This window comes from Balaenoptera acutorostrata, chromosome 3 (assembly GCF_949987535.1).
Source record: "Balaenoptera acutorostrata chromosome 3, mBalAcu1.1, whole genome shotgun sequence".
Taxonomy (NCBI): domain Eukaryota; kingdom Metazoa; phylum Chordata; class Mammalia; order Artiodactyla; family Balaenopteridae; genus Balaenoptera; species Balaenoptera acutorostrata.
In genome coordinates this window covers 38,803,565-38,826,276 of record NC_080066.1, presented here as the reverse complement: position 1 = coordinate 38,826,276, position 22,712 = coordinate 38,803,565, and the positions used below count along the sequence as shown (strand labels likewise).

At 38.7% G+C, this 22,712-nt stretch overlaps 1 protein-coding gene across 2 annotated transcripts in view; it reads left to right on the top strand.

Annotated features, from left to right (window-relative positions):
- The first annotated feature begins 3,176 nt into the window (after nucleotides 1-3,176).
- The window catches only part of TICRR (TOPBP1 interacting checkpoint and replication regulator), a 44,140-nt gene continuing 24,604 nt past the window's right edge, over nucleotides 3,177-22,712 (top strand). For both annotated transcript variants that reach the window (XM_057544665.1, XM_057544664.1), the window contains exons 1-10: nucleotides 3,177-3,954; nucleotides 8,586-8,865; nucleotides 10,245-10,483; nucleotides 11,806-12,040; nucleotides 13,001-13,130; nucleotides 16,815-16,954; nucleotides 17,774-17,992; nucleotides 20,682-20,833; nucleotides 21,443-21,540; nucleotides 22,593-22,686. In XM_057544665.1, coding sequence (XP_057400648.1) covers nucleotides 3,292-3,954; nucleotides 8,586-8,865; nucleotides 10,245-10,483; nucleotides 11,806-12,040; nucleotides 13,001-13,130; nucleotides 16,815-16,954; nucleotides 17,774-17,992; nucleotides 20,682-20,833; nucleotides 21,443-21,540; nucleotides 22,593-22,686 — 2,250 coding nt within the window. In that variant the 5' untranslated portion in view covers nucleotides 3,177-3,291. The remainder of the gene's footprint in view (nucleotides 3,955-8,585; nucleotides 8,866-10,244; nucleotides 10,484-11,805; nucleotides 12,041-13,000; nucleotides 13,131-16,814; nucleotides 16,955-17,773; nucleotides 17,993-20,681; nucleotides 20,834-21,442; nucleotides 21,541-22,592; nucleotides 22,687-22,712) is intronic.

Sequence of the window (22,712 nt, the reverse complement as noted above, 5' to 3'; positions counted from 1 at the left end):
TTGCAGAATGGGTGAGAATGGTTTGAAAGTAACTACCAGAGGCAGTAGTGGAGCATTCTTTTGAGAAATACTGCATTGCCAACACTCCTGATGGCAGACAGGATGGATGATAGTTTATGAAAACAGATGGACCCTGGAGAATGAATTGAAAAGTGATTGACTGGGATTCTGAAGAAGTTTTAGGAATACTTTAACCAATTAATTTTGCTTATATTCTTTTTTTCTTTCTTTCATATGTACAAGAGTGATAAATGATTTTTTAAAAATTATGTCTACATAAATCTAAAGCAGTTCTTTCATATATAAACCCCCCAAATTTGAAGTGATTAGAAAACATTGGGTTATAATTGGCTGAATTTTTCTTTTAGTGTGACATAAAATAATAAAATCTCACTACCTATATTATCCTACAGTTGATAAATGATAAAAACTCAGATAAATGTTTACCTGCTCTATGAAACCTCTGCAAAATACTGTCTAGTACACAGTGAACACTCAATAAACTAGCTCTCACTATGACGATATCTTCCAGTGGGGGTGGGAGCGCAGTTTTCTAGTATCTAACTGGACAGACCAGTGCCTTAACCTTTTCTCTGGTAAGATTTAAAAAAAATTAAGGACATGTATATTTCTATTTTTCATCATGATTTTGTATTCGGCTCCAATTTTGGAGCACTTTAAACCAAATATTCCACCACTGTCCACAGTGATGTGGAACATTTCCTCTGCTGTTTATTTCACACTATAGAAATAAGCATTTAGCAAGTTGCTGTTTTGATTGATATGTGACCTCTTTAAAATAGGAATCATTTTACTTTTGTCACTACAAGAAAGGTGCTCAGCTGCTGAGTTTTCACTTAAATTAGTTAAGCAGTATGGCAAGGAGGTATTTTACTTTTATTTTAAATAAAGAGACTTTGAATGTGTTTGGGCCACAAGCTCACCCCCCTCTATTTCCCATTTATCACTAATGCCCACCATGTCTCATTTCCTTTACCTATCTGGTGCCTAAAGGCATCCAAATTTTCCAGCAATGATAAAATGCTTCTCTCACACTCTCACCCTTCCCAGCCTGGTGTGAGGGTGGCATATCTGGAAACCCCAGCTCACTGTGATGGTTTCTTTTTGGATGGTTTCTTCTTTTGGCAATACTAAACATTCAGTTTAGCATTGAACTGTCTCTTAAGCATTCTGTGTATTTTTGTTTTTAATTCCCCCTAGGGAAAAATATTAAACTTATTCTTCCTTTACATCCATCCCTCACTTCCACTAACAGTAGGCAGATAGGCAATAACTTTTCGTTAACTAAATAAAAGTGTAGAAGACAGGGAGAGAAAGAGAAACAAATATTAAATAAACAAACAACCTTTAAGGGAGATTGTTGAATGGAGAGGGGAGAAGAAATGCAGATTAAATAGCCAGATCCTGTCACTGTTTTCAGTGAAGACCTAACCAATCAACTTTACTCTTAAAAGTATACTAAGTCCCACTCCTTATGAAGCTAGTTTTTCAATCTAGGTTGCAAGCATTGCGCCCCAGGAACCTGCTTTTTGGAATCTCAATTTGATTCCACTTGTGGTTCTGCTGTGTATAAAATCATGGCGGAGATTCTTCAATTGCTCTGAGGTTCAGTTTCCTCTGTTTATAAAAGCATGAGTTTAATAATAACTCTTTAGAAGTTAGCTTGGCGAATAGGGAGCAAAATCCTGTCCCAGGGCCTTTGCATTTGCTGTTCCCTCTTCCTGAAACCCTCTTCTCCCAGATGTCCATGGTGCCTCTCTCCTTATCCTGCATACTCCTACCTACTTCATATTCTTTTTTCCACTTAATTCTTCTCCAAAGATTTTTATCACCACCTAACATATTGTATCTTTTACTTACTTGTTTGGCTTCCCCTATTGGAATGTAAGCTTCCCAGGGGAAGTATAGTTAGCTCTTTTGTTCCCTGTAATGACTATTTGTTGAATGATGAACAACACAATGGGTGTGTACAGTTTAGTAAGCACCTGACACATTAAGACTAAAAAAGGTTTGTGACTCTAAAATGACAGTCAGTGGATCAGGAAAAGTCCATGAATAAAATAAACTGACAATCTACGAAGTATCATTGGTGGTCTTTCTTGAAACAACTGGTTCAGAGAATCTCAGGATTGGAAGGATATTTAAAGGTAGGCCAGTCCTAGCTAGAGAGAGTTTAAATTCTCCTCTGCTGTTAGAACCAATAATAGGGATTTCTCCCATCTAGAGTCACAACCTTCTCTACAATTGAGGATTCTTCTATTTGCAACAAAAGGATCCTTTTCATTAAGAATATTCCCCCCTCCTCGAATGTAAAAGTAAAATAAAAATATAGAACTTCAGAATTAAAAGAAAAAAAAACTTTTAAAAATCACCATCTCGTTACCCAGGTACAATTAAAAACAACTTTCAGTACACAGTATTATCTTAACAGTTTAAAAATATACACATAGGTAGATAGAAAATTTGGGGATCTCACTGCATGTGCGGTTTTGCAGTTTTTTCCATCTAACATTACATATAAAAACATTACTTTAAAAAGCTGCACGATGTTCCCCTTGGGGGTGCACCATACCTTATTTAATCATTCCCAAGCTGTTTCCTTTTTTTCTCAAATTAAACTTTTATCCTGATCTTCGATTACCTTCTTCAAGAGAAACGCTTAGAAATTACTAGGGCAAAGGAAGTGAACTTTTAATTTTTAATATATATTTTTTTAAATTACAGAAAATTAAGTCTTCGCCATCAGATCCCGCTCCATAGAAAGTCTAGGGTTGCTTTAAACCAGTTGGATTCAAACCATCCCAAATTCTCTTCCCCTACTATTTTCAAGGTCTTAGTAAACCTCTCCCAGTACAATCGCACGGAGCCAATCCTCCTTCGGAAAAGAGAAACTTAAAGCCACAGGCCCCCAGCACCACCTCTTTAAATTTTAAAACGAAGGCCCAGGCCAATGAACGTTAAGTTTCTCCCGGAACACAGCGTCCCGCCCGCCGTCCCGCAGTCCACCAATCAAGCAGGGCTCTTCTCCATAACCCTTCCAATCAGCGCCAAGGATGAAAGTTGCTCACGTAACTTATGTGAGGCAAGCGACCAATGGGAGCTGACCTTGGGGGTTAGCTCCGCCAATGCCAGCAGCCCTTGGAGAGCGCGGGAGGCTTTCGATCTGGGTCCCTGAGAGAAGCAGAGAATGGCGCTGGTTCTCTGAAGCGAGGGCCTAGGAGAGAGCGGCGCCGGCCCTGGCTCTAACCCTGAGGCGGCTGCGCGGCCGACATGGCCTGCTGTCACAACGTAATGCTGCTGCTGGATACCGCGGGAGGCGCCGCTGGTGAGAGCCCGGTCCGGCGGGTCGCCCTGCGCCTCCTCACCTACCTGAGTTGCCGGTTCGGCCTGGCCAGGGTCCGCTGGGCCTTCAGGTTCTTTGACTCTCAGGGTGCGCGGAGCCGGCCTTCCCGCGTGTCTGACTTCCGCGAGCTCGGGGTCCGCTCCTGGGAGGACTTTGAGGAGGAGCTGGAGGCCAGGCTCGGGGATGGCGCCCACGGCGCCCACCTGCCGGGCCCGGCGCCCAGGGCCACCCACACGCACAGTGCCCTTATGGAGACGCTGCTAGACTATCAGTGGGACCGGCCCGAGATCACATCGCCCACGAAGCCGATTCTGCGTAGCAGCGGGAGGAGACTGCTGGTCGTGGAGGGTGAGGCCAAGGAGGCCGAGTCTGCGCTCGGCGGCTTTGTGAACGCCGTCTTCCTCCTAGCCCCCTGTCCGCATTCGCAGAGGGAGCTGCTGCAGTTCGTGTCCGGGTGCGAGGCCCAGGCCCAGCGCCTGCCGCCTACTCCTAAGCAGGTGATGGACAAGTTGCTGCCCAAGAGAGTCCAGGAAGTCATGATAACCCGAAAAATCACCTTGTACTGGGTGGATACCACCGAGTGGCCTAAGGTAAGATTACACAGCGAACTCAGATTTTAGTGCGTGGTGCTGGTGCTGATGAACCAGAACTTGACAGCGTCTACAGAGCAGCCCGTGAACCCAGAGTGAGACTAACATGACCAACAGGTGTCCTTTCAGAAGGAAAGTTCTGGGGTCACAAAGAGGGACATTCATCACAACGGGATAGGTAGGTCCTCGGTACCTACTGAGTCAACACGTTTGAGGTCCTTCACAATTTGGGTCCTATCTGTCTTCCCAGACTTAATCTTTCCTACACACGACCCTTATTCCAGACTGTTGAAACAGTTTAATTGGCCAACAGGCCTTGACGGCTTGTTTTGTCTTAGCAGTGAAACGCCACTGCTCTCTCTTCTGTGCCAGTTTAAATCACACTCATTCTTTAGGGCCTTTGCCCACGTGGCAACTACTCAATCTCAACTTCTGAATTTCCAAACACTTTTGTGGCACTTACCCTTTCTCCATTATATGTTCCAGTCGTGCACTCCCTCACCTTCCATCTAGCCTAGAAATAACCTCAGAGGCAGGCACACACATCTCTGTATCTCCTGCAGATGTGTCGTTGCTTGTTATAGGTGTTCAGTAAATATTTGTTGACCAAATGAACAAATTCGTATGTACTTACAGTCCTAAGTGGCTAATTTGGATTTTCGTTGAGGCAGTGGAGCCCCTGCTCCAGTGCTTAAGTATAAATTTCTACCTCCATCATTTTCTTCCTGTCACTTCATTTTGTCAATAAATAACTTCATTTGAGGAGCCACTACATTGAGTACCGACTACATTGTTTTAGCTGCTGGGGATGCGGTGGTCAGCAAAGTGGAGTTTACCTTCCGGGGGAAGATATATTAGACAGGTATGGTTAACAGATTAAACAGATAAACAAGTGATAGGATTTCAAATAATGCTGTCAAGAAAATAAAGCTGAGTAAGGGGCTGACCGTGGGGCAGAGGAAGTAGAAGCAGGAGACAGTTGTAAATAGGGTCGTAGTCAGGGAAGGCCTTTTTGAACAGAGAACTGAATGGTGAAGGAGGAGGATAGTGAAGGTTGGGCAAGAACATTCCAGGCTAAGAGAAGAGCCAGTGTAAAGATTTGAGCTGGAAATGAGCCTAGTTTGTTTCAGAAACAAAAAGGCAAGGAATGCTGAAACCTAGTAGGCAAGGGCAAGCACGGTAGGAGAGGAAGTTAGAAGGTAGCAGAGGCATATCTGTAGGGCCAAGGTAATAAATTCAAATTTTGTTCTAATTGTTGGGAAAGTGGCTTAACCAGGTGAAAGATGTGATTGCATCTGTTGGAAACATATGTCACTAAAGCAGGGGTGGGTTAAATTGCAAGGTTGCAAATGGGAAATGAGCAGATACTTAACACAAATAATGATATAGTGGGTTAAAATTTCCAAATTGCTTTCACATGCAAAGCCTAAGGAAGACTTAGCAAATGCAACGTAAGGCAGCAGTGGCTGGTCAAAAGAAAAGGAAAAGGCAAAAGTGTTTAAGGGAATGGTAAACATTGACGGAGAAAATGGAATCCTATAATTTAGTTTAAGGCAGGAAATCAAGTGTTGGACACAATACACAACACATAAGGGCTCGATTTAGGATAGTTGATATTAAATCACATCAAAGACTTTATGCTGGAATTGTATTTTATCAAATACTGGCTAGAAATAAGTCTTAGCAGATTGGGCTTGGAGATTCTTTTTCTTTTTTCTGAATGGCATTAAAATAAGTAGGTTGACAGGATCTTTTTAAAGATTCTTCCAGTTCGCACATCCCATCATCTGTGGAGATGGGTCTTCTCTGAGGCTTCTTATATCTGTTATGTTGTTTCCCATAAGAAAAAGCCCATCAGATAATCTTAAGCTTTTCTGGAATTTTTTTTCTGGTGTAGATCTGTCTTTTCCTGTTCAAAAGCCTCTGCCTAGCCACACTGTGGAGGCAAAAGGGAGACTTAGGTTCTGTCTTTGGGGAGCTCTCACTACGAGGGTAGAGAGAAGAGAAGAGAAATTCCAGGGCCTGGCATGTGGAGCTTACAGTCTGGGAAGTAAAACTGGGAGAAACAGACTCAGGGAGGAGGGAATCCAAGCACACGGAACTCTTGCAAAGATATAGGATAGAAGGGAGCATAAGAGACCTCTCTCACATTTTCCACTTTATGCCCCTAATTTACTCAACACATACCTGTTGTTGAACAAACTGCGAGGTATGCTGAGTACTGGATGCACCATTAGTGAGCCAGACAGATGTGGTCCCTGCTGTCTTGGAGCTTATAGTCTTGTGGACATTTATAAATCCCTAAATTTGAAACTACCACTAGGACTTGTCTGTTACTTAGCCCATAATGTACATAAAAATGAAAAATGTAGCCATACTCTATATACTGGTTGTGGGTTTTTTTTTTTATCATGTTCATATATTTTTAATCAAAGCTGATGTCCTTTTCAGCTCCTTTTAAAGTTTTACTTTTCATTTGCCAAGCAATTTTTTTTTCCTGGCCGGTCCTCTGACTGAAATAATTTCAACAAATTTTTTGTTTCCCTTTGGCAGAAAATCCTAATCAGGATCTATGATGCCTGAACAGGCTTACCATTCTCCCCCTTGGCAGTGAGCACAGGTGTGGATATATGGGTGGTAACATCAAATACTAATTGATTAATCTACCACAGCATTTTCCAAACTGATAGGCATAACCAAAACAAAAGTTTAGCAGTACATTGCTTATCTTCACTACATGTGATAGTTTCTGTTGTGCTCTGATATTTTCTTTCCGGTTTTTTTTCTTTAACACTGATCTTAAACCATTCAGTTGATTCATCACAGGGTCCATCCAAGTTCATCAGGATCACGATCCTCATTTTAAAAGCACTATCCAAGAGAGTCGTGGGTTCTTAGACTGGACTGTCATTGCCTTGCTGTGAACTGGGGCACCCTCTGAACTTCAATATAATGGAAAGTTTGGAGAGGACCTAGAAGACCCTTCCAGTTCTAATTTTTCACATTCACATAGCAATTTATGGTTCACAGTTGTCAACTCACCTGTGGAGTAGGCAAAGCAGCATGATCAATGTATTCTAGGGTAGGTTCTCCTTCATGTTGCCATAGTACCTGAATATTGTCATGGCATATTGTGATTGTGAGTTAAATATTTCATGTTATTGCTTTTTTACTCACCCCACCCTTGACTTTAAGATCATAGAAGACAGGGACTATGTCTTGCTAGTTCATGGTATTATCAACCTGGGTCCTTGGACTCTTTAAGCAATAGAAATTGATAAGAGGCCAGATGAGAAATGCAGGCAAGGCTTTATTGGGACTCGTGCTGCACAAGGGAGCAAGAACAAGAAACAGGGGCCCTTCCTACTCCCCAGAGAGGGGCGGGGGCCTGGTTCCTTAAATGGGGGTGTAGCCCACCAGATTGGTGGGCTGGGCAGGAGGCGTAGCTTAGGTGGTCTGTGCACCCCCTTGGTGCTGTGTGCAGGGATCATGCTCAGTACCCTGCTTTTGCTCTCAGCACCTCAGAAATGGCAGTTGATTTGTGGCCTTTTTGTATCCTATTCATAATTGTCCTGACTGCATGCAGTTATTTTTAGTCCCTTATAGTTTCTTTGTATTCGTTTGTCCAGGTGCAAGCACTCCAATAAAGGGTCCCATGTCCCAGCCTATCTCAATGGCACATAAAGGTTGCTCAATAAAAGTTTGCTGAAAGAAGGTTGGACGAAGAGTCAGCTATGTGTGAAGGAGTGAGGAATGGGTTTTACAGAGACAGCAGGGTTTGAGCTAGATAATTAAGTATAATAAGCATCCAGTTGGTGAAGATGGAAGGGGAATACACAGCAAACAGAACCGGCAAAAACATGGAAGCATTGTAAAATGTGGCATGTTCAGGAAACAGCAAATGGTTCAGTGTGCCTGGAAGGTAGGGATGGGTGAGGGAAGGATAATGTGTTTGGAAATATTGTTTAGAGCTGGGTGGTAAAGGGCTTTATGGCTATACTGTAGGGCAGTGGGAAGCCCTTCAGAGTTTTTACAGAAGTAGCATGATCGGATATGTAGTTTCGAAGAATACTTCTTAACACAAAGGAGGAAAGATTGGAGGCAGAGCACAGACTCTGTAAGCTGCAGTTAAGAGTCCAGACTTTAGTGAAAACACTGAAGATAGAACTGAGAAGACCTGTTTGGTCTCCACACAGACCCGTGGGTGCGGGCAGGGTGGGTGAGTCAGTGGTGATCACTCTCTAAGGGAGGTGCTCCTGCCTCTCTCCTGTGACACTTGGCCGCTGTTGTGTTGTGGAGGACATGATTTTTTTTATTAATGTGTAATGACTTTGCATTCCTTCTAACATTTTATGATTTATCCCTCGTGAGTTGCATCACTTCTGTTCCTTGACAGAAGATAGAATTGAAGTGCTATTTTCACTAAATAGGTGCTTTCTTGAAGGCATATTATATAGCAGTTATTCAAGTAATGGGATGCTGACCATTATTTGTGTTTGGTTCAACAAATACATTAATTGTGTAATTTGATCCTTTAATGTACATATCAACTTTACTTTCTCCTGATTTCCCTTAGCTTTATGAATGCCTAACTTACAATAACCCAAGATTCTTTGTAATTTTTATTTTAGTTGTGGGAATCTCCAGACCACCTTGGGTACTGGACAGTATGTGAACTGCTCCACCATGTAGGAGGCACTGTCTTGCCATTTGAAACTTTCAGCCAGGATTTTACTAAAGCTGGGGAAACACTGCTTGGTAGTGAAAGAAAGCTGTCAAGGGAACCTCACCTCTCTTCATGGATTTCAACTCTGCCAACTGATTCTACTTTAAACTGTTTGCTCTGTAATTCTCCTGAGTATGAAGCCTCATTTCCACTGGTGGAAGGAACATTATTTTTCCCTGTTGAAGGTAAGCAAATAATACTTGGGGGCGGGGGAAGAGTGGTGATGGGGTGGTTGATCTGGGTTTCATTCATTTCTGCAAGGCAGGCCCATGAATTCTTTAGAATTTAGAATTTCCAGCAGCCTAGGCACTCCATTAACGCTTGTCATTGAAAGATATCTAAGCAAAATCAGAGATACCACAGGAAACGACTGAAGTTTGGTACAACTGTAAGCCCATGTAAAAAGGACAAGTGAATGTTTTTTTTTTTTTTTTAAATTTAAAGAAATTCACGTTCTTTTATTTATTTATTTATGACTGTGTTGAGTCTTCGTTTCTGTGCGAGGGCTTATCTCCAGTTGCGGCGAGTGGGGACCACTCTTCATCGTGGTGCGCGGGCCTCTCACTGTCGCGGCCTCTCTTGTTGCGGAGCACAGGCTCCAGACGCGCAGGCTCAGTAATTGTGGCTCACGGGCCCAGTTGCTCCGTGGCATGTGGGATCTTCCCAGACTAGGGCTCGAACCCGTGTCCCCTGCATTGGCAGGCAGATTCTCAACCACTGCGCCACCAGGGAAGCCCCCAAGTGAATGTTTTTAAAGAGTTTCCCAACTTTTTGCAAAGAAGGATAATATTGCTCAGGTGCCCAAGCAAATGGGTAGTAAGGTTTCACTGCTTCATAAAAGAGATTGATAAATTGAAGATCATAGAAAATCAGTGATTGACTAAGAGAAGAAATAACAAATTAGTCAATTGAAGCAGAAAATGGTGCCTGGTACCACGAAGAGCCAGCACGTTGGAATCTTAATAAATTTGCTTTATCATATGATTTGCTATATAGTGAATCTAATTTCTGAATCATTATGTAGTCACATAAATAATACCATATAGAGATATGTACATAAAACTATATTATACACTATGGACAATTTAAGGAAATTTCAAGAGTAGTTTTGAAACTTTCAGCCAGGATTTTACTAAAGCTGGGGAAACACTGCTTGGTAGTGAAAGAAAGATGTTAAGGGAACCTCACCTCTCTTCATGGAAAGCAGTTTTGTCTTACATGGTCTTTAGAATTTAAACTCGTAAGATAGGATGTACTGTATTTTATGGATTTAAGAAGCAGTGGGTTTTGTGTGTGTGTGTTTATTGCTTGAATACTTATTTCTAAGTCATAATTACTGAGAAGTTCTGAAATCAAATCACACCATTGTAATTCCAGTCATATACAGCTTTTCCTATAGAACTGAATGAACTTACTATGATAGCAGTAGAATGAGGGTTGAAGTGTGAACTAAGTGACAATACTAGTACCTCGGCTGGCAATCTAATTTTTTTTTCTTACTATTAAATTTCTTATTAGAAGCTATTTCTTATATTAGAATTTCAATATTCTTTATTTCGAACAGGCAAAGAGATTCAAGAAACATGGACAGTTACTCTAGAGCCCTTGGCCATGCATCAGAGACATTTTCAGAAACCAGTCAGAATTTTTCTAAAAGGCACAGTGACCCAGTGGTCCCTCCCAGCAAGCTGCACTTTGGGCACTGATAGCTGGATGCTACAAAGTCCAGAGGGTAACAAATCAACTCAAAGGATGTTATTTCAGCAGTTGGTAAACAGGCTGACTGCTGAAGAGTTACATCTGGTAGGTATCTTCCACATGGCAAGTTATTCTAGTCTAATAACACACTGGTAAAGAGAAATAAGTGCATTTATGAAATGCCAAGGAGTGCCCTACATAATACAGTCTCAGTGTAACAGATGATATTTTTGCAAGTATTATAGCATCATGACAATGCTCATTAGTGAAGAAACAGCTTATAAAAATTGCATGTACCTTGAATCCAGTTAAACCAAATTATATTCACATAGGGAAGAGGCAGTGGGCCAAATGGAATGATTATATTAGGGCAGTGAAGTGATGGGTGGTTTCTCATTATTTTTTAAATGTTGCATTATGTATTTATTACTTTTACATAATAAATATATTTCATTTTTTAAAAAAACCCTACATTGTAAAATTAGATATACTAGTGTCCAGTAGTTATACAAATTTAGTAATGTCTTCTGAAAAGGAATACATACATACCCAGGTTTGATATAAATTTAGTAGTCTTCTGAAAAGGAATACATACATATCCAGATTTGATGTAAAGGTGATGCTAATTTTTTAACTACCAGTAATTCCTTACCTTACTTGTCTTTTGCTTTTGTAACCTCAGAAAGCTTCTATCTTCTGGATTCCACTGTAAAACATTCCAGAGAAAACTGGATAGTCATTTGGACAGATGTTGTTCTAAGAGTTGTGAGCTCTGACAGAGCACTGGAGTCAGGGAGTCAGGTGACCTGGATTAGATCTCAGCTCTGCTGCCCACCATGTGATCTGAATAAATCCCCTTAAGTAGTAGAATTGATTCCTGGTTAAGAGCATGGGTTTAAAATTCATACACTCTTGGCTTCTGCCTCTTATTAACTGGGTGACAAACAGGTTGCTTATTCCTCAACCTCAATTCCTCCTCTATAAAATGGGGATAATAATCTTTTTTTTTTTTTTTTTTTGCTGTGCCTCATGGCATGCAGGATCTTAGTTCCCCAACCAGGGATCGAACCCATGCCCCCTGCAGTGGAAGCACAGAGTCTTAACCACTGGACTGCCAGGGAAGTTCCAATAATAATCATTTTTACTTCAGAGTGGTTATGAGAATCCAGTGAGTTATAATAAGTACATAATAAGTGCTTAGTAAATATTCCTAATAACCTTAGGTTTTTCTTATCTGTAAATTGAGGGATTAGGTTTAGATGATCAGTAAGTTCAATTCTAGCACTAATATCCGTGAAGTCTGTCTTTTCCAGTTTTCTCTTTTATATTAATCATTGGATGAAACTATCATCTGTCTCTTACTAAACTACATGCCTTTTTAGGCATATGTCAACAATATTCCCAACTAATTAGATCTTCTTATGTAGGTTACCAGTGTGGACCCTGGTGAAGGCTGGCCCCCCATCACTGGAGTTATTTCCCCCTTCTCTGCCAGTGCTACAATTCTCACTGTGTTCCACACCAAGGAGACTGAATTTCAAAGACATTTTCTCCAAACAGTTGTGGCAGAGAGCCCCCAGGATTTAGCTTCCCTTTTTTCTGAGGTTGTGGATGGTGTATTGAATCAGATTCACAATTCACTTGAAGATCCTGCTACCTCAGGTAAGCTTCTGAACCAATAACTACCATACTCTAGGTTAGTGGTTTACCATCTTTTCTAGCAACATAACTTTTTTTCAGTGTGCTCTTAGTAGAGCCCAATATCTGTTATAAAACAGATAAAAGTAGGCTACAATATTTCTGGCAGTTTAAATCATTATTTATAGAAATTCTGAAGCACTTCTGAGGAGGCCAAAGGCTCTTGTGAAACCAGTTTGAAATCGAAGGTATAAGAGGAAACCTGGTTTTTAATATGTTTAATAAAGTCTGCACGTAAAACTGTTATGATTCTGTCTTCCTTCCACTTTGTTGCACTGTTACTGATATGATACAAACCTTATTTATGCTAGATAGATATAAATATAATCAATTTGATATTTCTTCCATTCATATTTACTCAGTAGATTTATTGAGTGCCTGCTGTATGTCAGGCTCTGTTCCAGGGGCTGGGAGTACATCAGAGAACGAAATAGACAAAGGTCTCTGTTCTTAAGAAGCTTATCTAGTCAGGAGAGACAAGACAATAAATTAAATAAGGAAATTATATATTATGTTTGAAAGAGTTAAGTGCTATAGTTATAAAGCAGAGAAAAAGGAATGGGGAGTGTTAAAGGATAGGAGGGTTGTAATTTTAAACAGGCCTTGTTAAAAAAGTGATACCTGAGCAAAGGCTTTGAAGGAAGTGATAGGGAGACAACATTGTAGAAGCAACAGTAAGTGCCAAGGTTTGTGTGTCTGGTGTGTTGGAGGAACAGTGAGGAAGCCCGTGTTTGCAAATTTTTCATAGACAACATAGGCCTGTTGGGATTGGGGGTGCAGCTGAAGGAACATTGTTAACGATGCTGCTTTGTATGTCCTTTGGAAGAATGCAATCAGTCCAAGGGAGGAGCAAGTGCTTGGAATTCTCTGCTTTGCTTCTAATGCCTCTTTTCCTCTCCCATCTCTGCTCCTTTGTTTCTGTAGCTCCGCCTACTCCAGAATGGGCCCAGCAGGAGCTTGGCCGCACAGCTCCCTGGAATTCCGCTGTTGTGGAGAAGTGGTTTCCCTGCTCTAACTTTAGTGGTGCCAGTTCAAATTTGATGGAGTCATTTTGGTAAAACTTATTTTTTTCTCTGGGTATTGATTATTAAAGTCAGCTCTCAGTTATCTGCATGTGAGTTTGTTGTTGTTGTTGTTTTATTAATTAATTAATTTATTTATGGCTATGTTGGGGCTTCGTTTCTGTGCAAGGGCTTTCTCTAGTTGTGGCAAGTGGGGGCCACTCTTCATCGCGGTGCGCGGGCCTCTCACTATCGCGGTCTCTCTTGTGGTAGCACAGGCTCCAGACGCGCAGGCTCAGTAATTGTGGTTCACGGGCCTAGTTGCTCCGCGGCATGTGGGATCTTCCCAGACCAGGGCTCGAACCCGTGTCCCCTGCATTGGCAGGCAGATTCTCAACCACTGCGCCACCAGGGAAGCCTGTTGTTGTTGTTTTTAACAGACCACCTTTTCTGAGTATAGTCCAATAATATTAAAAACTAATTACAAATGGAGAATATTGTTTAATGGGTATAGAGTTTCAGTTTTACAAGGTGAATTCTGGAGATGGACGGAGTTGATGGTATTATGAATATTCTTAATACCACTGAACTATGTACTTAAGAGCGATTAAGATGATAAATTTATGTTGTGTATTTTATCAGAACTAAAAATTTAGAAAAAGTTAATTACAAAAACAAAATACACTCATAGATGTCAGAAAATATTTAGTATTAAATTTCAATAAAGGAAAATAGCAAACTTGAATAATGCAGCTAAATTAATACTTAAAGGAAAATTTTTAATATCTTTTGAAGAGAAAAATTAAAAACCAATTAGCTAAGACCAACACACGAAATAATACAAGAGAGTAAACCCAAAAATTAAAAAAAGAAGGTAATAATAAAAATAATAAATGAAATAGAAATCAAGAGAAACAAAAGATGATTCTTTGAGAAGCCAAATAAAATAATCTATAGCAAGATTGAGCTACTTGTATGAGCAGTCATAAATAATATTGGAAATGTAAAAGATACGGCAGAAATTCAAAATATTAAGAAGTAAAGTTGAGGTTTATTTTTTCCATAAAGATACCCAGTTGTTCCAACTCCATTTGTTAAGACAATCTTTTTCTCAATCACTGTGGCACCTTTGTCAAAATCAGTTGACCACCAATGTGCAGGTCTATTTCTGGAAAGAGTCTAGTCCAGAAATTATGTTAATACCACATTATCTTGAGTAGTGAAATCAGGTAGTCTGTGTCCTCTCAACTTTGTTCTTTTTTTTTTCTCAGAATTGCTTTGGCTATTTTAGACCCTTTGCATTTCCATGTAAATTTTAGAATCAGCCTGTTTCCACACACCCAAAAAAAGCCTGCTAGGATTTTTGATTGAGTGTGTATTGAGCTTATAGGTCCACTTGGGAAGAACTGACATCTTATAATAATGAGTCTTCTGATTCATGGACATGGTACAGCTCAAAAAGGCTAAGAGCATAACAGGTGCACCTTCCCATATGAGATAGCAAAATTTACCATAAAGCTCTAGTAAATAACATAGTGTGGTATCGGTGCAAGGATCAACAGATAGACCAGTGGAGTAGAAGCAGCAGGGAAAGAATAGACTATTCAGTAAATGGTGGTGTTGATGATTGGCTATCCAGAAGAAAAAAGATAAAAAATTAGATTTCTACTTCACAGCATACATAATGATAAATTCCAAATAAACTGAAAAACCAAACGTGAAAAGTAAAAACTTTAAAACTGTAAGAAGGAGAAACACGAGAGAAGATTAGGCTAAGGGTGGATTTCTCAAATAAGACCTAAAAAATTCAAACCATGAAGGAACATATATGACTATAATGAATTTTAAAATGTTTATATGATGACTAGTCATAGACTCAGGTAGCTGTAATCCATATAACCAGCAAAGGATTAGTATCCAAATTAGTACAGATCTCCTAAAAATAAGAAATCCAATAGAAAATCGGGCAAAGAATGTGAACAAGCGGGGTTTCCCTGGTGGCGCAGTGGTTAAGAATCCACCTGCCAATGCAGGGGACGCGGGTTTGATCCCTAGTCCAGGAAGATTCCACATGCCGCGGAGCACCTAAGCCCATGTTCCATAACTGCTGAGCCTGCGCTCTAGAGCCCACGAGCCACAACTAATGAAGCCTGCGCGCCTAGAGCCCATGCTCTGCAACAAGAGAAGCCACCGCAATGAGAAGCCTGCGCACCGCAACGAAGAGTAGCCCCCGCTCGCTGCAACTAGAGGAAGCCCGCGCGCAGCAACAAAGACCCAACGCAGCCAAAAATGAATAAATTTTTTAAAAAATTGTGAACAAGCAATTCAGATGAGGAAATCTAACAGAGCAGTAATTTGGAAAGATACTCAGCATAGGCAAGTGGAAATTAAAACCACAACATGGAAAAACCCACCAAGTTCTATTTTATACCTATTAGATTGTCAAAAATTAGCATGTGGGGAAATGAGCACATTTTAGATGGTAGAAGTGTAAAATGGTTACCATTTTAGAGAACAATGTTCCTAGTAAAGCAGAAACTTCGCATACTCTGACACTCAGCAATTCTACTTCTAGGTGTCTGCACTGAAGAAATTTTTGCACAAACACAAGGAGAGCTGTGCTAGAATGTTCATTTCCAGTGGAAAGGACTAGCAGACTCTCAGCAGGGAAATGGATAAATAAATTACAGTATCGTTATACAATAGAATATTATACATAGATTAGTAAAACGGTATAAACCAGAGCAACACGTGAAAAATATGTTGAGTGCAAACAAAATTGCCAAAGGATGGTGTTGTGTGATACCATTTTCATAAGATTTACAACATATGAAACAGCATTTTATTCGTTTTGTTACATATGTATGTCTCTGTAAATAAGGTACACACAAATCTAGGAATACCTCTGGGAGGAAGGGATGGGAAGAAATTGGGTGAGGCTTTCTCTGTGTCCATGATGCTTAATTTCATTTAAAAAAAAATCTGAAGCAGATACAGTAAATTAATGGGGGGAAAAAGCAACCCTCCTCACTGCTCAAGGAAATACCAGCACACTTAAGAGAATTAGGCTGCTTCAGACCTGCTGCTTGTATGAACTAATTCAACTAATGGCACCATAACTTTCTCCTACTTTTAAGTCAGATGGTATCAGATAATGGAAGATAATGAAATAGAAATAATACATTTTGAAAGTTGTGCTATTTTCATTATTTCCTTAGTGACTAATACTTAGCTCTAGGCGGGAAAGCAGTTAATAACTAATCATCTCCCCTGCCCTGTTTCTTTCCCTGCTCATCAATCCCAAATTAGTTTACTGGAGTGCGAAATAATTATTTAAAAGTTATTCTGATACTCACTACACTGTATTACATCATCTTGTACTTTAATGTATGGAAACTGGGTAAAAATTATGGAAGCCCAGAAGTGAGTGAAATAGTTGCCATAATTAGATATGTACCCTAGGACATGAAGAATCTTATTAATAAAAGTCAATACTGTATGTATTAATACATTAATGGTTTTGTGAACAGGTAGCTTCTGCCCCTGAATTTATACAAATCATAAATGAGAAGAGGGACATTTTCCCTCCTGAGAAAAAATACTTTTGAAGGCATCTTGTGGAGACATCTTTTGACTAGCTTTTAAAAGGATAATGGATATTGCTGTTGCTTTGTTTTTAAAGCATTTTGGAAAATCAGAATTTCAACTTTGTACTAGACATCTTGACTTATTCACAGGTTACTACAGGCTGCTTCATCTAATAAGGAAGAGCCTTCCAAAACTGAAAGTGAATTGACACGTTGCCTCTCTGAGCTCTACCAGAGAAAGTCTCGTGAAGAATACACTGTGTCCAATCAGGAAGACAGCAAAAAGAAGCGTAAGCACATAGAAAGGCTGTTTCTTACAGTCTTTTTTGACACTGTATGTTTTAAAAGATTGATATTCCTTAAAATGAAGTTGAAATGGTAACTGAATAAAGGACAAGTTCTTATATTTCGTATTTGAAAATAATTACATTAGTACAGTAGTGATTTTAAAAATCTCCCACAATCCTAACTTCTTAATGAATTAAACTATTTTTGTTTTTAGTTATAATAGAAATTTAAATACAACTTTGTGTGCTGCTTATAAATACTTGTTCATCTGCTACTTTGCTTTTTTAGTTACCTCATTGCTTAACAAAATTTGCAAATTTCTTATGTTGTTGAACATGTAGATTGTTTTCAGTTTTTACCATTATAAATAATACTATAGTGTACATCATGCATATGATTTACCTTTGAGTGATTTCCTTAGTATAAGTTTCCATGAACAAGTTATTCATGGAAAAGGGAGCTCTGGATGCAGACTGCTTAATTGCCTTTCAAAAGAGTTTCATCACAACTCTGGGACTACTGGGTAACACCAAAATGAGTCTGTTCGGCATTTGTCTGTTGTCTGTTTGGCATTAGATGTAAAAATCATCTAACCACCTTGAGATATTTAGTTCTTAAACTTCAGTTAAAAAAAGAGCTCTCTTTCTACCCTGTGTTGTAGGTAGAAAGAGATGCAAGAACTACCTAATTCAGATCATTCTGAATGGATATACTTCATTTCAATATTCCTTCACAGAATATTTCATCTGAATTAAAGTAGTTCTTGATTCTACAGAAGTAAAAGTTATTTTACTTTTCTTCCCACGATGTCGTTTTGGTAGGAGGTGTCCCTCGTACTCCAGTGAGGCAGAAGATGAATACCATGTGCCGTTCCTTGAAGATGCTGAATGTTGCAAGACTGAATGTAAAGGCTCAGAAGTTACATCCAGATGGCAGTCCAGACACAGCTGGGGAGAAAGGGATCCAAAAGATAGCCAATGGAAGAACAGCAGATAAATTGGAAAACAAAGGAAGGACACTGAGAAGTTCTAAACCTAAAGGTATTCGTCAGTTCCATTGCATTTTGGTATCTAAATTCATGTTTACTCTTCTGTACTCTCATATTTTTAAGTTTTAATCATATCCCTCGCTTAATGAACATTTATTGGCTATCTACTGTATGTCCACAAGTGTGTTATGGGGAGTACAGTAAATAATAAGATAATTTCTTCTCCTTAGATTTATGATCCAGCTACAAAGAGTAATAATGAACATATATATATATATACACATACATATACACAACGAATTGGTAAAATGAATACGTAAGAGAGCCAAGAGACTGTAACAGAAAATACTTGTTCATTTTGGAAGTAAAGACATACTAGGAGTCAAGAAAGGGAAAGTCCAGTCTTGAGCAGAACAGGCTGAGAAGGCTTTTACGGAGCCAGTGGAGCCCAGGTTAGACTTTGAAGACTGAGCAGAGTTTAGAAGGCAGAAAGGTAAAAGAAGTGTGTGCTACATGGAGGATTAGCATAAGCAAAGTCACAAAGAAGGGCTGTGTCTTGGCCCTTTAAGTGGTTAAAGAAGTTAAGTGGTTAAAGAAGTTTTATACATTTGTGAATAAAGAGAAGGGAAAAGGTTCGTGAATAATCTAGGGTTAGATTATTGAGGTCTTTCAAAGTCAGGCAGAAGAATTTAGTCCAGTAGCTTTTATTTTCCTATTTGTTTTTTTCTTCTTTAAAAATGGATTGAATTACAGTATGTTTCTCATTCTCAGGATACATTCTTAGCTTACACTGACAGTGCCAGTACTGTGGGGTGATTGTGACAATAGCTTATGAACTTCGGGCAATAATTACCTGATGTCACCTTTGAGTTCTTTTGAAAATTCTGGAATGAAAGTTTTCTGCTTCTTTAAACATTTTTTTTTCCTGTGGAATACTGGATCATAGATGATAATCAGTTTGAGTGAGATAGCACATCTTCGATGAGCTAGTATGGTATACCAGAATGCGGATGGGAGAGCAGAATTAACAGTAATGCAAGACAATGTGGCATTACCATAATTTCTGGACTAGATCCTTTCCAGAAATAGACCTGTACAACAGTGGTAAATTGATATTTGACAGTAGTGCCCCCAACAATTCAACAGGACAAGGATAATCTTCAAAAGATAGTGTAGGAGACATTACATGAAATTTCTAAAAATCTTATATTTGTATTTGTATGGAAATATGTATGGAAATATGTTAATATAAATGTTTCAGACATTACATGAAATTTCTAAAAATCTTATATTTGTATTTGTATGGAAATATGTATGGAAATATGTTAATATAAATGTTTCAGACATTAAAAAAAAAAAAAGATAGTGTAGGAATAATGATATGTTTATGGAAAAATTGAACTTAAACCTTATCTTTTAATAGTATTTTGAATTTCTGCTTTATTTTCTCGAATCATCTTTGTTTTTGTTGCTCTCTCATTTCTTTTTTTCCTACTTAATTCATTTCTGTTTTTATCTTTATTATTGCCTTCTTTATTATTTGGATTTACTCTTTTGTGTTATTTCTTATGTTGGACCCTTAGCTAATTTGGTTTTGAATTTTTCTTTAAAAAGATAATTTGTCTATAAATTTTCCTTTAGATATAAATTTAGCTGCATTATATAAGTTTGCTGTATTCTGTTTTCATTGATACATCTAAATATTTTCTGACATCAGTAATAGAAGGGAGTGTTTTATTTTTGTAATTAGCTTTTAATTTTTTTGGACTGTGCACAATGTGTTCTGTAAGATATTGAATCTTTAATATTTGTTGAAACTCTATGGCCTAATATGTGATTGTTTTGTTAATATTCCATGTATACTTGAAAATAATGTGTATTCTCTAATTTTGGGGTACTTGGTTCCATACATATTCATCTTAATATTTGAATATTCAAAATTCTTATTAATTTTTTTCTACTTAAAAGAATCTATAACTGAGATGATTGTATTATAGTCCTCCACCATGTAGATTTGTCTAAATTTCCTTGCAGTTCTGCCAATTTTTGCATCATATATTTTGAGGCTTTCTTTTTAGGTCCATACAAAATCATTTATGTTTTCCTTGTGATTATACCTCTATTCCTTTATTTCCAATGTTTCTTTGTCATGTGTTTTGGATATGTCTTTTGTAAACAGCATAATTTCTTTTTTTAACCCTGTCTGACAGTTTCTATCTTTTATTTAACCAGTGTATTCGTAAGATAAATATTTATAATTATTATGATTACTGATAAGCTAGGGTGTATTTTAGTGTCTTATTTTGTGCTTTCAGTTGTATTTTTCCTTTCTAGCAGGCTATGGGATTAATCAAGTTTTCTTTATGCATCTTTTTCCTTTCTGCTGAGTTTGGAGGTTGTATAGTTTATTTCTTCTCCATTACTGGTTATCCTTAAATTTATAACATGTACACGTGATTTGCAAACCCTTAAAATTAATCACTATCTCTGAACTTTTCAACCTCAGCATTTTTGACATTTTGGACCAGATAATCCTCTGTGAACTATAAGATGTTTAGCAGCCTCCCTGGCCTCCACCCCATTAGATGCCAGTAGTACCCTCCCTCTCCCCACCAGTCACTGCCACCCAGACATAGCCAGATGTCCCCTGGGCAGCAAAACTCCCAGTTGGTAACCACTGGCTTAAACAATACAATGACTTAAGCTGGGTCTGATGATCAATTTGACTTTTTTTCCCACAGATTTTAAAACTGAGGAGGAGCTACTATCTTACATACATGAAAATTACCAAAAGACTGTGGCCACAGGAGAAATCGTGTTGTATTCATGTGCTCGGAACATGATCTCAAACATTAAAGCATTCCTAAAGTCCAGAGGCACCAAGGAATTAGAAGTAAGGGAATCCGGATATTGTTGTTCGTCATAACAGTGTTAGTTGCTTGTTGGTGGGTCTGGCTCATATGTCTTGGAAAATATCTGTTATGCAGTGCACATTTCAAAAATGATGAGTGAGGGGGTAAGCACAGTTCTAGGTCTTGGAAGATGGACATGGTCCACTGAGAAGGCAGAAATCAAGGAAACGGGCCAGGTGGGAGTAATTACATGTACTTCCCTTCCAATGAAAGCTCTGTCCTCATCTAAGTTGCATGTTAGCTGCATGAATTAAGCCAGTGGTTCTTAACCCTGGCTGCACTTTAGAGTCACCTGGAACGTTTCTTTAAAATGTTGATTCATTTTGCTTAGACTTCTCAATCACTGCTTTATGGAATCTTCCTTTTATGAAAGTTCAAATCTGCAGGCTTGCTGTATCCATGCCCACTTGCTCTCAAATACTTTTCTACATGTTCTTTTAAAAAATATAAAAGAATATTACACTATTTTTCATTCAAATGAAAGAAAGAGGATGTACTTCCCTTCTTAGGGCATTGGTCAGCTGTGAAGAAATTAGAAATAATGATAAGCATTAATATTAATATTCTCCTACGTAATTTTGTATTTTCAGATGAACTGCCTACATCAAGTAAGAAACAACCTCTTGAAAACTAGCAAAAGTCTTCGACAGAATGTAGGAAAACTGGATAAAGAAGATAAAGTCAGAGAGTAATTAACTTCCTTTTTAATTTTTTTTAAAGATTTATTTATTATGATTTTTAAATTTTTTTTAATTTTTGGCTGCATTGGGTCTTAGTTGCGGCATGCGGGCTCTTCCTTGCGGTGCGTGGGCTTCCTTCTAGTTGTGGCGCGTGGGTTCCAGAGCACGTGGGTTCTCTAGTTGAGGTGCACGAGCTCAGTAGCTGTGGCGTGTGGGCTTAGTTGCCCCACGGCATGTGGGATCTTAGTTCCCTGTCCAGGGATTGAACCCACGTCTCTTGCATTGTAAGGCGGATTCTTTTCCACTGGACCAACAGGGAAGTCCCCTTTTTTTTTTTTTTAAACCATTACTCCAAAACAGAGCTCCCAAGATTTACTTGTATCAATTTAATATTTCATTTTTAAAAAATTCTTTTCCATTATGGTTTATTATAGGATATTGAATATAATTCCCTGTGCTACACACTAGGACCTTATTTATCTTTTTATAAAAATTTTTATTGGAGTATATAGTTGCTTTACAATGTCATTGTTTATCTATTTCATATATAATATAGTTTGTATCTGCTAGTCCCAAACTCCTAATTTATCCCTCCCCCACGCCCTTAGCCCTTTGGTAACCATAAGTTTGTTTTCTATGTTTGTGAGTCTGTTTCGGTTTCATAGGTAAGTTTATTTGTGTCATATTTCAGATTCCACATATAAGTGATGTATGTTTTTCTCTTCCTGACTTACTTCACTTAGTATGATAATCTCTAGGTCCATTCCTATTGCTGCAAATTGAATTATTTCATGTTTCTTTTTAATGGCTGCGTATATATCAGTTTAAAATAGATTGCCAATTGCTTGAAGAGGCTTTTGTAGCTGATTCTCTGTAATGTTCTAATGTTCAGTTTGCAACACCTGTTTACCTAATAACCATATTGCTATTTAGAAAGCAATGGCTCTTCTTTTTGGTTGTTGTTTCTTATGTAAGCAGATCTCTGCATAAGGAAGGAACTTTCATTTCAGTTAAGTGACACTCAAAGCAGATAAAACCAAGCTTTTTTTTTTCTCTCAAGGTGCCAGCTCCAGGTATTTCTTCATTTGGAGATGTGTCGGCAGTGCCCTTCAGTATATGAACGTATAGATGAAATGGAGCAAGTAGTGGAGGAGGCAAGTATACTGCTTAGTGCCACTGG